General features: G+C 47.6%; 1 protein-coding gene across 6 annotated transcripts in view; it reads right to left on the bottom strand.

Moving 5' to 3' along the window:
* Nucleotides 1-15,689, bottom strand: part of QRICH1 (glutamine rich 1) — a 62,237-nt gene that overhangs the window by 24,687 nt on the left and 21,861 nt on the right. For all 6 annotated transcript variants that reach the window (XM_055277755.2, XM_055277765.2, XM_055277785.2 and 3 more), the window contains one exon: nucleotides 1,158-2,189. In XM_055277755.2, coding sequence (XP_055133730.1) covers nucleotides 1,158-2,189 — 1,032 coding nt within the window. The remainder of the gene's footprint in view (nucleotides 1-1,157; nucleotides 2,190-15,689) is intronic.

Raw genomic sequence — 15,689 nt, 5'->3', positions numbered from 1 at the left:
CTTGCTCTGTTGCCCCAGGTTGGAGTCGCAGTGGCACGATCTCAGCTCACTGCAACCTCTGCTTCCCAGGTTCAAGCAATTCTCCTGCTTCAGCCTCCCGAGTAGGATTACCTGGGATTACAGGTGTGTGCCACCACACCCAGCTAATTTTTGTATTTTTAGTAGAGACGGGGTTTCACCATGTTGGCCAAGCTGATCTCAAACTCCTGACCTCTGGTGATTCACCCGCCTTGGCCTCCCAAAGTGCCGGGGTAACATGCGTGAGCCACCGTGCCTGGCCTCTATTTTTTTCTTTTGACAGAGTTTTGCTCTTGTTGTCCAGGCTGGAATGCAATGGCGCAATCTCAGCTCACTGCAACCTCTGCCTCCTGGGTTCAAGTGATTCTCCTGCCTCAGCCTCCTGAGTAGCTGGGATTACAAGTACCCGCCACCATGCCCAGCTAATTTTTGTATCTTAGTAGAGACAGGGTTTCATCATATTGGCCAGGCTGGTCTCGAACTCCTGACCTTGTGATCCGCCCGCCTCGGCCTGCCAAAGTGCTGAGATTACAGACATGCGCCACCTCGCCCGGCCGCCCCTGTAACACAAAAACTCTTGGAGGTCCCACCGCATAGATGGCATATTCAAGCCTCCCAATGGTGATCACTTTTAACAGGCTCCTTAAGAGGTATTTTAGCTTTTCTAATTCACCCACACTGTGTGCCCAAAGATGAAAAACAGAATGAACAATCTCACAGCCTCTCCAGTGGAGTTTGTAATCTATGTGATAAACTACAAGTGTTTTGCTAAAACCATTTACTTACGATACAAGGAAGCAGCACCTGGGACATACTTGCGGTGTCCCATTCATCTACACCTGTAACTTTACTCTTCCTGAGAAGAGATTACAATGAAGTGTCCATGGTACTTAAACCCAAAATGTCTCCAAAACTCCAAAGCAATTCCTGGCCATCTCATTTACCTCCAGGTACCAGGATAAACTTTTTTTTCTGTTGCATAGCCTCAGGTGATGTTTCTCCCCCTCTTCTCCCAAATACTAAATACTGTTTCACTGTAAGAGTAACAGCAGTAAATAAGCCAGAGGTTGCGAGGCAAGCTCTGTGCTGCACTGGGCCCTGAGGGACCAGGCTGCCTGCCCTACTAAGTCTTCACTTACTGAACAAGTAACTTGGAGTTGCTGCTGCTGCTGCTGTGGTGGTGGCGTCTGCTCCTGGGGAGTTTGCTGCTGTGGCTGCTGTTGGGGGTCCCATATATGGACAGTTTGAGCCGTATTCTGGTACGTGCCTGCCACAGCCTGCACAGCCACTGGAATGTGGATGTTGCCATTCATGAACTGTGCTGGAAAGAGAGAGTTTGCAAGGGTCTGCACTACCTCTTCATGGGAGTTTTTCACTACAGATGTGGTGCCCACCATCTTCTCCTTGTCATCCTCCAGCTTAACAGCTGCCAGGGCCGTGGGTGAGCCACTGACGTGAACTGCGTTGTAGGCTTCCTGGGGAATGGCAATGTGGGTAATGCTCTGCTGCTGAGGGTCCCCCCGGGGCTGGGCAGAATAAACAGGGATGGTCCAGGTTTCTCCTGTAGGGCTAGTAATGGTCCCAGTGGCACTGTACAGGTGGGCACTGTCTACTGTCAGTAAGTCTGGCCTCAAAGACACATAACTCTGCTGCTGGCCCTGTGGAATGGCCAGCACGGTGGCCACCGGCTGCCCTGAGATGGCGTAGGACACAGTGATGGGCATGTCCACTTTGCGCTTCTTCACTGGCTGGAGGACACTGGCCGTGCCAACCCGCCGCTCCCCTTCCCGGGGTGAGCCCTGCTGGGATGGTGGTGGGGAAAGGGCACCCACGGTCTGGATTTGGATCTGCTGACCACCAGCAAGAGACTGGCCAGCCACCAGCTGAGCCTGGATTTGCTGATGTGGGATGTGCTCCTCCGGGATTTCTGCAGCCTGGATCTGCTGGGCCGCTTGCACGTGCTGCACCTGGATCTGAGCTGCTTGCAGCTGCGAGGGACTGGGACTCTGCAGAGACGGGGTCTGAATGGAGGGGGCTGCTGACTGTGGTGCCTGGCCTTGGATCTGCACCTGGACCTGGATGGGTTGCTCAGTAGGCTGGTGAACGGTGAGTTGTGGGGAGAGCTGCTGAGCCGAGACCTGTTGTGGAGACTGCTGTACCTGCACCTGGACCTGTAAGCAAGAAGATTCATCAGTGAGTGAACCAGGTAGCACTGAAAATCCAGCACCCAAGGAAAGAAAGAAAGCAGATCCCAGACAGGGACCCGCACAATGTGAGAAAACATTGGCATACTCAAGGCTTCTAAGGACACAATACATAAGACTAGATGCAGAATTGTCCAGCAGCACATTACAATAACAGGGACATATATCCACCCCAGAGAGCAAGCAAGACAATTAACTGGGGTCTAAAAGGGAAATATCAAAAAAGAATTTTTTTTTTTTTTTTAAGACAGACTCGCTCTGTTGCCCAGGCTGGAATGCAGTGGCGCAATCTCAGCTCACTGCAACCTCCGCCTGCTGGGATCAAGTGATTCTCCTGCCTCAGTTTACTAGACTAGCTGGGATTACAGACATGCTGGAGTCTAACAAGGAAATATCAAAACTTTGGTTTTTTTCCCAAACTCTCACTCTGTCGCCCAGGCTGGAATGCAGTGGTGCCATCTCAGCTCACTGCAATCTCCACCTCTCAGGTTCAAGCAATTCTTGAAGCCAGCCTCCCGAGTATCTGGGATTATAGACATGTGCCACCACATCCAGCTAATTTTTGTATTTTTAGTAAAGACGAGGTTTCACTATGTTGGCCAGGCTAATCTTGAACTCCTGACCTCAACTGGTCCACCCACCTCGGCCTCCCAGAGTTCTGGGATTACAGGTGTGAGCCAAAACAGCCAGCATTTTTATTTTCATTTTCTTTGAGACAGTTTTGCTCGTTGCCCAGGCTGGAGTGCAATGGCATGATCTTGGCTCACCACAACCTCAACCTCCTGGGTTCAAGCAATTCTCTTGCCTCAGCCTCCTGAGTAGGTAGGATTACAGGCATGCATCACCACGCCCAGCTAATTTTGCATTTTTAGTAGAGACGGGATTTCTCCATGTTGGTCAGGCTGGTCTCGAACTCCTGACCTCAGGTGATCCGCCCACCTTGACCTCCAAAAGTGTTGAGATTATAGGCATGAGCCACCACAGCTGGCATTTTAAAAATTTTTTTGAGATGGAGTTACACTCTTTTTTTTTTTTTTTTTTTGAGACGGAGTCTCGCTTTGTCGCCCAGGCTGGAGTACAGTGGTGCCATCTCAGCTCTCTGCAAGCTCTGCCTGCCAGGTTCACACCATTCTCCTGCCTCAGCCTCCTGGGTAGCTGGGACTACAGGTGCCTGCCACCACACCCGGCTAATTTTTTTTGTATTTTTAGTAGAGACTGGGTTTCACCATGTTAGCCAGGATGGTCTCCATCTTCTGACCTCGTGATCCGCCCGCCTTGGCCTCCCAAAGTGCTGGGATTACAGGCGTGAGCTACCGCGCCCGGCCTTGAAATGGAGTTTCACTCTTGATGCCCAGGCTGGAGTGCAATAACATGATCTCAGCTCACCGCAACCTCCACCTCACAAATTCAAGCAATTCTCCTGCCTCAGCATCCTGAGTAGATAGGATTACAGGCGCTCATCAGCATGTCCAGCTAATTTTTGTATTTTTACTAGAGAAGGGGTTTTGCCATTTAGCCAGGCTGGTCCTGAACTCCTGACCTCAGATGATCCACCTGCCTCGGCCTCCCAAAGTGCTGGGATTACAGACGTGAGCCACCACACGGGGCCCTTTTTTTCTCTAAAGATAGAGTCTTGCTCTGTTGCCCACGTTAGAGTACTGTGGTAAGATGATAGGGCACTTTAAACTTCAAACTCCTCAAGTGACCCTCCCACCTCAGCATGCTAAATAGCTAGAACTACAGGTACACCACCACCACATCCAGCTAATTTTTTTTTTTTTTAGATGGAGTCTCGCTGTGTTACCAGGCTGGAGTGCAGTAGTCTGATCTCAGCTCATTGCAACCTCCGCCTCTCGTGTTGAAGCTATTCTCCTGCCTCAGCCTCCTGAGTAGCTGGGACTACAGACGCGTGCCACCACCCCCAGCTAATTTCTGTATTTTTAGTAGAGACGGGGTTTCACCACGTTGGTTGGCCAGGATGGTCTCGATCTCTTGACCTTGTGATCTGCCCACCTTGGCCTCCCAAAGTGCTAGGATTACAGGCTTGAGCCACCATGCCTGGACTTTTTTTTTTTTTTTTTTTTTTTGAGATGGAGTTTTGCTCGTTCCCCAGGCTGGAGTGATATGGTAGTCACGGCTCACCGTAATCTCTGCATCCCGGGTTCAAGCTATTCTCCTGCCTTAGCCTCCCAAGTAGCTGGGATTACATGTGCCTGCCACCACACCCAGCTAATTTTTTTTTTTTTTTTTTTTTTTGAGACAGAGTCTCGCTCTGTCACCCAGGCTAGAGTGCAGTGGTGCGATCTTGGCTCACTGCAACCTCCACTTCCCCGGTTCAGGCGATTCTCCTGCCTCAGCCTCCCGAGTAGCTGGGACTACAGGCGTGTGCCACCACATCAGGCTGATTTTTTGTATTTTTAGTAGAGATGGGGTTTCACCGTGTTAGCCAGGATGGTCTTGATCTCCTGACCTCATGATTGCCCACCTCGGACTCCCAAAGTGCTGGGATTACAGGTGTGAGCCACCACGCCCAGACCTAATTTTTATATATATATAATTTTTTGAGACCGAGTCTCGCTCTGTCGCCCAGACTGGAGTGCAGTGGTGTGATCTCGGCTCACTGAAAGCTCCGCCTCCCAGGTTCATGCCATTCTCGTGCTTCAGCTGCCCAAGTAGCTGGGGCCACAGGCGCCCACCACCACGATCGGCTAATTTTTCGTATTGTTAGTAGAGATGGAGTTTCACCGTGTTAGCCAGGATGGTCTCAATCTCCTGACCTCGTCATCTGCCTGCCTTGGCCTCCCAAAGTGCTGGGATTACAGGTGTGAGCCACTGCGCCCGGCCCTAATTTTTGTATTTTTAGTAGAGACGGGGTTTCACCTTGTTGGCCAGGCTGGTCCAAAGCTCCTGACCTCAGGTGATCCACCAGCCTCGGCCTCCCAAAGTGCTGGGATTATAAGCGTGAGCCACCATACCCAGCCCCCAGCCTGATTTTTTGGGCAGAAGTCCCCAACCCTGGGGCCAAGGACTAGTACTGGTCCGTAGGCGAACGACACAGCACAGAGGTGAGCAGCAAGTGAGCATTACTGCCTGAGCTCTGCCTCCTGTCAGATCAATGGTGGCATTAGATTCTTGTAGGAGCACAAACCCTATTGTGAACTGCAAATGTGAGGTATCTAGGCTGCATGCTCCTTATTAGAATCTAATGCCTGGTCAGGTGCATTGGTTCACACCTGTAATCCCAGTACTCTGGGAGGCTGAGGAGGGAAGATCACTTGAGGCCAGGAGTTCAAGACCAGCCTGGCCAACATGGTGAAACCCCACCTCTACTTCTACTAAAAATACAACAAATTAGCCAGGCATGGTGGTGCATGCCTGTAATCCCAGTTACCTGGGAGGCTGAGGCAGAACAGCTTGAACCCAGGAGACGGAAGTTGAAGTGAGCAGAGAGAGCACCACTGCATCACAGCCTGGGTGAGTGAGCCTCTGTCTTTAAAAAAAAAAAAAAATCTAATGCCTAATGATGTGAGGTGAAACAGTTTCATCCCAAACCACCCCCTCCATCAATGTCTGTGGAAAATTGTCTTCCACAAAATGAGTCCCTGGTGCAAAAAAAACGTTGGGGACCAGGCTGGGCGTGGTGGCTCACGCCTGTAATCCCAGCACTTTAGGAGGCCGAGGCGGGTGGATCACGAGGTCAGGAGATCGAGACTATCCTGGTTAACACGGTGAAACTCCACCTCTACTAAAAATACAAAAAATTAGCCAGGCGTGGTAGCCGGTGCCTGTAGTCCCAGCTACTCAGGAAGCTGAGGCAGGAGAATGGCGTGAACCCAGGAGGCGGAGCTTGCAGTGAGCCGAGGTAGCGCCACTGCACTCCCACCCGGGTGACAGAGCGAGATTCCGTCTCAAAAAAAAAAAAAAAACAACAACACTGGGGACCACTGCTTTAGAGTGCTTACTTAACATATGTTTAATGGGAAAGGCATTTAAATAAACAGAATCTCAATAATTTAATCTGAGCAATATTACCATAACCTGGATGACATGTTTCTGATAAGAATACAGTTACTGTCTTATTATTATGTCAGCATGCGAAAGAGCATGAAAAGAAAAAAATACATAGTATGCAATTTTTTAAAAACAGCTTTTACCATCAGACACATAGATAAATTACCCTAACCACAGGTAGGAATTAGAAAGGTAGAAAACGAGAAGGCAGAAAGTCAGGCCAGGCACAGTTGCTCATGCCTGTAATCCCAGCTTGGTGGGAGGCTGAGGTGTGTGGATCACCTGAGGTCAGGAGTTTGAGACCAGCCTGACCAACATGGTGAAACACCGTCTCTACTACAAATACAAAATTAGCCGGGCATGGTGGTGCATGCCTGTAATCCAAGCTACTTGGGAGGTTGAGGCAGGTGAACTACTTAAACCCGGGAGGTGGGGATTGCAGTGAGCCGAGATCACACCACTGCACCATAGCATGGACAAGAGTGAAACTCTATCTCCCAAAAAAGAATATATGTAAATGGCCAAGAACCACATAAAAAGCTGCTCCATATCACTAGCTGTGAAGGAAATTCCAATCAAAGCCACAATGAGAAACCACTTTATATCTAATAGGTTATAACTAAAAAAGACAGATAACAACAAGTATAGATGAGGATAGGGACAACTTGAAACTGCTGGTGGGCATGTTAAATTGGTGTAGTTGACCAGATGCAGTGGCTCACACCTGTAATCCCAGCACTTTGGGAGGCTGAGGCCGGTGGACACGAGGTCAGGAGTTCCAGACCAGCCTGGCCAACATGATGAAACCCTGTCTCTACCAAAAACACAAAAATTAGCTGGGCATGGTTACGCCTGCCTGTAATCCTAGCTAATCAGGAGGCTGAGACAGGAGAACAGCTTGAACCCAGGAGGCAGAGGTTGCAGTGAGCCGAGATCGCGTCACTCATGCCAGCCTGGGGGACAAAGCAAGACTTGTTCTAGAAACAAACAAACAAACAAAAATAAAGCCATTATATGTTAACATAAACAAATAACATATTCTTTTTTTTTTTTTTTGAAACGGAGTCTCGCTCTGTCACCCAGGCTGGAGTGCAGTGGTGCGATCTCAGCTCACTGCAAGCTCTGCCTCCCGGGTTCACGCCATTCTCCTGCCTCAGCCTCTCCGAGTAGCTGGGACTACAGGCGCCCGCCACCACGCCCGGCTAATTTTTTGTATTTTTAGTAGAGACGGGGTTTCACTGTGGTCTCGATCTCCTGACCTCGTGATCCGCCCGCCTCGGCCTCCCAAAGTGCTGGGATTACAAGCGTGAGCCACCGTGCCCGGCCAACAAATAACATATTCTTATGAAAAATAACTATTTGCCAAAATAATTATAATAAGAATTGCATTGTTTTACAGTTTTGGAAACCTCTTTTCTCCTGCTTCAGCCTCCCAAGTAGCTGGGAGTACAGGGGCATGCCGCCATGTCCGACTAATTTTTGTATTTTTAGTAGAGACACGGTTTTTGCCATGTTGGCCAGGCTGGTCTCGAACGCCTGACCTCAAAGTGATCTGCCTACCTTGGCATCCCAAAGTGTTAGGATTACAGGCGTGAGCCACTGCGCCCGACCTATTTTTGCAAACCTCTTTAACGGCTGACTTAATATAAGGTAGCTGAATTATCCTATCTGCTTCCGCACTCAATCTGTTGTGCTATCATACATCACACATGGCCTCTGCAAAACTCCAGTACGTGGTCAGGAGAGAATGAAAGTGAAAAAGGCAAATAATACACTGGCATTGTAATAAAAACAGCTGTGACCCTGAGGAACCCTAAAAGGTGCTTGGAGGCCACCAGGAGTCTCTTCTTTTTTTGAGACGGAGTCTCCCTCTGTTGCCCAGGCTGGAGTGCAGTGGCATGATCTCAGCTCACTACAAGCTCCACTTTCCGGGTTTACGCCATTCTTCTGCCTCAGCCTCCTAAGTAGCTGGGACTACAGGCACCCGCCACCATGCCCGCTGATTTTTGTTTTGTATTTTTATTAGAGATGGGGTTTCACCTTGTTAGCCAGGATGGTCTCGATCTCCTGAGCTCATGATCCGCCTGCCTTGGCCTTCCAAAGTGCTGGGATTACAGGCCCCTACGAGTCTCCTGAACTACCATTTGTGAATCACTGCTGGCCAGGAATGGTAGCTCATGCCTATAACCTCAGCACTTTGGGAGGCTAAAGCTGGCAGACTGCTTGAGCTCAGGAGTTCGAGACCAGCCTGGGCAATGTAGTGAAACCCCGTCTCTACCAAGAATACAAAAAAATTAGCCAGATGTGGTTGTGAGCCAACTGTGGTCCCAGCGACTCAGGAGGCTGAGGTGGGAGAACTACTTGAACTCAAGAGGCAGAGGTTGCAGTGACGCAAGATCGTGTCACTGTACTCTGGCATGAGTGACAGTAAGACCCTCATCTCAGGAAAAAATAAGGGTAAGGAAAAAAAAAAGAACCACTACTATTGTGTTAAACACAGTATGTTTTTAAATTATAATATGGCTTGCTTAAAACAAAATGTCAAAAATCTGGTTACTATCACTGAATCATAGCTCATATGCCTTATGCTTTACTGTATTTCTTAATTGACTTTTCTTTTTTTTTGTTGTTGAGACAAGAGTCTCACTCTGTCACCTAGGCTGGAATGCAGTGGTGCAATCTTGGCTCACTGCAACCTCCTCCTCCCGGGTTCAAGCAATTCTCCTGCCTCAGCCTGCTGAGTAGCTGGGATTACTGGCACCTGCCACCATGCCTGGCTAATTTTCATATTTTTAGTTGAGACGAGGTTTCACCACGTTGGCCAGGCTGGTCTCGAACCCCTGACCTTAAGTGATATGGACACCTAGGCATCCCAAAGTGCTGAGATTACAGGCATGAGCCACTGCACCCAGCTGATTTTTCTTCTTTTAAAATGGGTTATTATCTGATCAATTGATTTTTCTTAGAAATCATTTATCAGGCCAAGTGAGGTGGGTCATGCCTGTAATCCTAGCATTTTGGGAGGCCAAGGCAGGTGGATCACCTGAGATAAGGAGTTTGAGACCAGCCTGGCCAACATGGTTAAACCCTATCTCTAATAAAAATACAAAAATTACCCAGACGTGGTGGTGCACACCTGTAATCCCAGCGACTCAGGAGGCTGAGGTAGGGATAATAGCTTGAACCTGGGGGACGGAGGTTGCAGTGAACCGAGAACACGGCACTGCACTCCAGCCTCAGTGACAGAGACTCTGTCTCAAAAAAAAAAGAAAGACAGAAATTACTTATCAATGCTCAGGCTTCCAAAATAAACAATTAAATGGCTAATGTGGCTAATGGCTATTGTTAGCAGAAATACTACGGAGTTAGAACTTCCCAATCCACCTCCTAAGTGGTGGCACCTGTCCGTCACTCCAGAAATGAACAAAATTACAAATAATCTGATGTCACTTTATATCCAAAATAGTAAGAATTTAAAATTAGGGGAGTAAGAGTTAAGAGTAAATTTAAGGGCTGGGTGCGGTGGCTCACGCCTGTAATCCCAGCACTTTGAGAGGCCGAGGTGGGCAGATCACAAGGTCAGAAGATCAAGACCATCCTGGCTAACATGGTGAAACCCCGTCTCTACTAAAAAATACAAAAAAATTAGCTGGGTGTGGTGGTGGGCACCTGTAGTCCCAGCTACTTGGGAGGTTAAGGCAGGAGAATGGTGTGAATCCAGGAGGCGGAGCTTGCAGTGAGCTGAGATAGTGTCACTGCACTCCAGCCTGAGGGACAGAGCTAGACTCCGACTCAAAAAAAAAACAGTAAATTTAAGGTATTTTCTGACATTTCTTTATTAATGTCAACATAATGAATTAAAAAATCAGACTTTACATGCTTATATCCTTTATTACTAAGTATAAAGTAAGTCAGTAAGAAATTAAATATGTCGGCCGGGCACTGTGGCTCACGCCTGTAATCCTAGCACTTTGGGAAGCTGAAGAGGGTGGATCACCTCAGGTCAGGAGTTCGAGACTAGCCTGGGCAACATGGCGAAACCCCGCCTCTACTAAAGATACGAAAATTAGCTGGGTGTGTTGGCGAGTGCCTGTAATCCCAGCTACTCGGGAGGCTGTGGCAGTAGAATCGCTTCAACCAGGGAGGTGGAGGTTGCAGTGAGCCAAGATCGCACCACTGCACTCCAGCCTGGGTGAAAGAGCAAAACTCTGTCTCGAAAAAAAAAAAAAAAAAAAAAGAAAGAAATTAAATGTTATTTATATTACTTCCCTTCAATTTTTTTAATTTATATAAGAGCCAAACTTTTTCATTGGGTAGAAAATTACTAAATAATCATATTAAGAATTTGGAAAAAGGCCGGGCGCAGTAGCTGACACCTGTAATCCCAGCACTTTGGGAGGCCGAGGCGGGCGGATCACGAGGTCAAGAGATTGAGACCATCCTGGCCAACCAACATGGTGAAACCCTTTCTCTCCTAAAAATACAAAAAAAATTAGCTCAGAAGGCTGAGGCAGGAGAACCACTTGAACCTGGGAGGCAGTGGTTGCAGTGAGCCGAGATCATGCCACTGCCCTCCAGCCCAGGCGATAGAACGAGACTCGGTCTCAAAAAAAAAAAAAAAAAAAAAAAAAAAAAGAATTTGGAAACAAAACTAAAAAAAAAAACCCCACAACAATTCTGTCATTCAGATATAACAATTGTCAACATCTTTTTTTAAAAAAAGTATTAAATTTTACTTGAAATTAAAATGAAATGAGGTGCTAAGTGCTGTGGCTCATGCCCGTAATCCTAAATCAGGAGGCTATGGCAGGAGGATCACTTGAGGCCAGGAGTTTGAGACTAACCTAGGCAACATAGGAAGACCGCTCTCCCAACAAAAAGTAAAAATATTAGCCAGGCATGGTGGTGTATGCCTGTAGTCCCAGCTACTCCAGAGGCTGAAATGGCAGCATCAATTGCGCCCAGGAGTTCAAGGCTGCACTGAGCTATGATTGTGCCACTCTACTCTGCAGCCTGTAGTCCCAGCTACTCAGGAGGCTGAGGTGGGAGGATCCCTTAAGCACGGGAGGTTGAGGTTGCAGTGAGCCTCTGATCACACCACTGCATTCCAGCCTGGGTGACAGAGCAAGACTCCGCCTCAAAAAAATAAAAACTAAAAAAATTAGTTGGGCTTAGTAGCTGTAGTCCAAGCTACTCAGGAGGCTGGTGCAGGAGGATCACTTGAGCCCAGGAAGTCCAGACTGCAGTGAGCCGTGATCATGCTACCGCACTCCAGCATGGATGACAGAGTCAAGCTTGGCTAAATTTTTTTTTTTTTTTTTTTTTTTTTGTGATGGGGTCTGTGCTGTTGCCCAGGCTAGAGTGCAGTGGCACACGGCTCACTGCAACCTCTGCCTCCTGGGCTCAAGTGATCCTCCAGCCTCAGCCTCCTGAGTAGCTGGGAACACAGTCATGCACCACCATGCCCAGCCAATTTTCTGTATTTTTGGTAGAGATGGGAGTTTTGCCATGTTGCCCAGGCTGGTCTAGAACTCCTGAGCTCAAGCAATCCACTCGCCTTGGCCTCCCAAAATGCTGGGATTACAGGCATGAGCAACCACACCCGGCCAAACTTGGCTAAAATTTAAATTTTAAGTAGAAAGGAATAAAACTACTCTTGCAGGTATCATATAGCACAAACCATCTCTCTAGCATCCTGTAGGTTAGAAATCTGTGATAAGACTTTTAGAACTACTTGAATAAGGCAAAAAAGCCTCAAGTAGAAAATTACTATTATTATTATTATTTTTTTTTTTTTAGATGCAGTCTCGTTCTGTCGCCCAGGCTGGAGTGCAGTGGCGCAATCTCAGATCACGGCAACCTCTGCCTCCCGGGTTCAAGCAATTCTCTGCCTTATCCTCCCCGAGCAGCTGGGATTACAGGCGCCCACCACCACGCCTGGCGACTTTTTTGTATTTTTAGTAGAGACGGGGTTTCACCAGCTTGGCCAGGCTGATCTTGAACTCCTGAACTTGTGATCCACCTGCCTTGGCCTCCCAAAGTACTGGGATTAGAGGCATGAGCCACCACACCCAGCCGAAAATTACTTTTTAAAGAAAAAAAGGACGTTTCCTCCAATTACACTTGTAACTTGCATTAATAGTTGATAATCTGTGTGGGCGAGGGGACCACAAAGAGCACTCTAAAAGGTTGGTGAAAATACAGATCCATGGGGGGGAAATTTTTTTTTTTTTTGAGATAAAGTATTCTCAAGCGATCCTTCCACCTCAGCCTCTTCAGTAGCTGGGATTACAGGTGTGTACCACTATATCTGGCTAATTTTATTTTTAGTAGAGACAAGGTCTCACTATGTTGCCCAGGCTGGTCTTGAATTCCTGAACTCAAAGGATCCTCCTGCCTCAGCCTCCCAAAGTACTGAGATTACAGGTATGAGCCACTGCACCCAGCCTATGATTTTTACTCAAAAGAGCAGTAACAATTATCATCAAACTAATGTATCTCTAACTTGCTCATCAAGGTAATGTGAGCTTTAAGTATACATATGTGTATGTCTGTGTTTTGAAGTCTCTATAGTCAATTCCCAATCTTTAGTTCTAAAGCTACCCCAGCGGACTTCTACTCTGTGTATCCTCTACTGCTCAGCTTAGGGCACTCTAAGAACTGCCCCACTTTCCCCAAAAGTTCTTTCCTACATGTATTCATCACCAAAATTTTTTTTTTTTTTTGGAGACTGAGTTTCACTCACATTGCCCAGTCTGGAGTGCAATGGCGCCATCTCAGCTCACTGCAACCTCGGCTTCCCAGGTTCAAGCAATTCTACTGCCTTAGCCTCCGAATAGCTGGGACTACAGGCACCTGCCAACATGCCCGGCTAATTTTTGTATTTTTAGCAGAGATGAGGTTTCACCATGTTGGCCAGGCTGGTCTCAAACTCCTGACCTCAGGTGATCCGCCTGCCTCGGCCTCCCAAGGTGCTGGGATTACAAGCATGAGCCACCACGCCTGGCCTTTATCACCTAATTCTGTCTACTTACTCTCTTTCATCAATTTCTTAGATTTAGTGGTTTTTAAATGGTATTCACTTTTTCCAGCACTCTTAAAAATGCTTTGTTGTTCTGTTTTTTATAGAGACAGGGTCTTGCACTTTTGCCCAGGACGGAGTGCAGTGGCATGATCACAGCTCACTGTAACTTCAAACTCCTGGGCCCAAGGAGTTCCTCAGCCTTCTGAGTAGCTGGGACTACAAGTGCACACCACCATGCCCAACTAATTTTTGTGTTTTTCTGTAGAGATGAGGTTTTACCATGTTTCCCAGCCTGGTCTCAAACTCCTGGGCTCAAGTCATCTACATACTTCAGCTTTCCAAACAGCTGGGATTATAGGTCTGAGCCACCATGCCTGGCCTGGCCAGAATTCTTTATTTCTTAAAAGTATCTTTTTAGTCACGTAGGGAAAACATACATTCTTATGATTCTATCACCCTGAATCTATCTCATGGATGTCATTATATTTGTTTCGTCTTTCATTTACATAGAGTTTAGGGAGAAAGAAGATGTTAATAGTGATCTCGATCAGTGGCTTTTCTTTCTTCTGAGACAGAGTCTGCTCTGTCACCCAGGCTGTGGTACAGTAGTGTGATCTCGATTTACTGCAACCTCTGCCTCCCAGGTTCAAGCATTGATCAATTTATCTTGAACATAAAGTCTTAAAAAACACTCCGAACTTAAATCCCCAAACTCTTTTTTTTTTTTTGAGAGACACTCTCGCTCTATCACCCAGGCTGGAGTGCAGTGGTGTGACCTTGGCTCTCTGCAAGCTCCGCCTCCCGGGTTCACATCATTCTCCTGCCTCAGCCTCCCGAGTAGCTGGGACTACAGGCACCCGCCACTACGCCTGGCTAATTTTTTGTATTTTTAGTAGAGACGGGGTTTCACCGTGTTAGCCAGGATGGTCTTGATCTCTTGACCTGGTGATCCGCCCGCCTCGGCCTCCCAAAGTGCTGGGATTACAGGAGTGAGCCACCGCACCCAGCCCCAAACTCTTTAATCTGATGAGAAAGCGGGGTCAGGTGTAATGGCTTGTGCCTGTAATCCAAACACTTTGTAATCCAAACACCCACAAAGTGGGTGGCTCGCTTGAACTCAGGAGTCCCAAGACCAGCCTAGGGGTGAGGTGCAATGGCTCATGCCTGTAATCCAAGAACTTTGGGAGGCTGAGGCAAGTGAATCGCTTAAGGTCAGGAGTTCAAGACCAGTCTGTCCAACGTGGTGAATGAAACCCCATCTGTACTGAAAGAAGTACAAAAATTGTGGTAAGAAAGAGGAGGTCAAAGCTGTAAAAAACAGCACAATAATTTGAGCCAGAAAATCAGCCTTCTTTTCTCCTTTTCTTTGAGACGCCTTTCCTGTCCTCAGTGTAAAAGGCTGGAGTGCAGTGGCACAATCACAGCTCACTGCAACCATGACCTCACGGGTTCAGGTGATCCTCCCACTTCAGCCTCCTGAGTACCTGGGATCACACGAGCAAGCCACCACACCCAATTAATTTTTGTACTTTTGTACAGACGGGATTTCGCCATGTTGCCCAGGCTGGTCTCAAACTCCTAGGCTCAAGGAATCCACTCACCTCAGCCTCCCAAAATGCTGGGATTACAGGTGTGAGCCACCATGCCTGGGCCAGCCTTCTTTTACTTACCTTTCCTGTACCTTTTCTTCCTTACACAGACAAAACAAGGCTGGGCATGGTGACTCATGCCTATAATCCCAACACTTTGGGAGGCCGAGGTGGGCAGATCACTTAAGGTCAGGAGTTCAAAACCACCCTGGCCAACATGGTGAAACCCTGTCTCTACTAAAAATACAAAAATTAGCCGGGTGTGCTAGCTTGAACCCCAGAGATGGAGGTTGCAGTGAGCCAAGATCACGCCACTGCACTCTAGCCTGGGCAACAGAGTGAGGTTCTGTCTCAAAAACTAAGTAAATAAATATAAAAACAAAAAATGAGTAAATCTCAGCCTGGGCAACCTGGTGAAATTCTGGCTCTATCAAAAATACAAAAAATTAGGCCTGCGTTGCTGGTGTGTGCCTGTGGTCCCATGTACTCGGGAGGCTGAGGTGGGTGGATCGCTTGAGCCTGGGAGGCTGGGGTTGCAGTGAGCCAAGATCACACCACTGCACTCCAACTTAGGTGACAGAATGAGACCCTGTCTCCATAAAAAAAAAAAAAAAAAACTCTCTATATGTTAGATACTTTATTATCTTATTCAGTCTCATTAAATGGTATTATCCCTATTTAACTGATGAACAAACTGGAGGTAAAGATTAAGCTTATGCCAACAATTGAGTGGTCAAGTCAAATTTAAACCCAGTACTGAAGCTTCAGAGGCTATGTCCTTCCAATATACTCACCTGCATTTTTGAGGGGCTACAGTGAAACCTACTTCAGCTGGGAACAGTG

This window comes from Symphalangus syndactylus, chromosome 1, assembly GCF_028878055.3.
Source record: "Symphalangus syndactylus isolate Jambi chromosome 1, NHGRI_mSymSyn1-v2.1_pri, whole genome shotgun sequence".
NCBI classification, from domain to species: domain Eukaryota; kingdom Metazoa; phylum Chordata; class Mammalia; order Primates; family Hylobatidae; genus Symphalangus; species Symphalangus syndactylus.
Note: the sequence above shows the minus strand (reverse complement) of the source record. Positions and strands in the feature narration are given on the sequence as shown.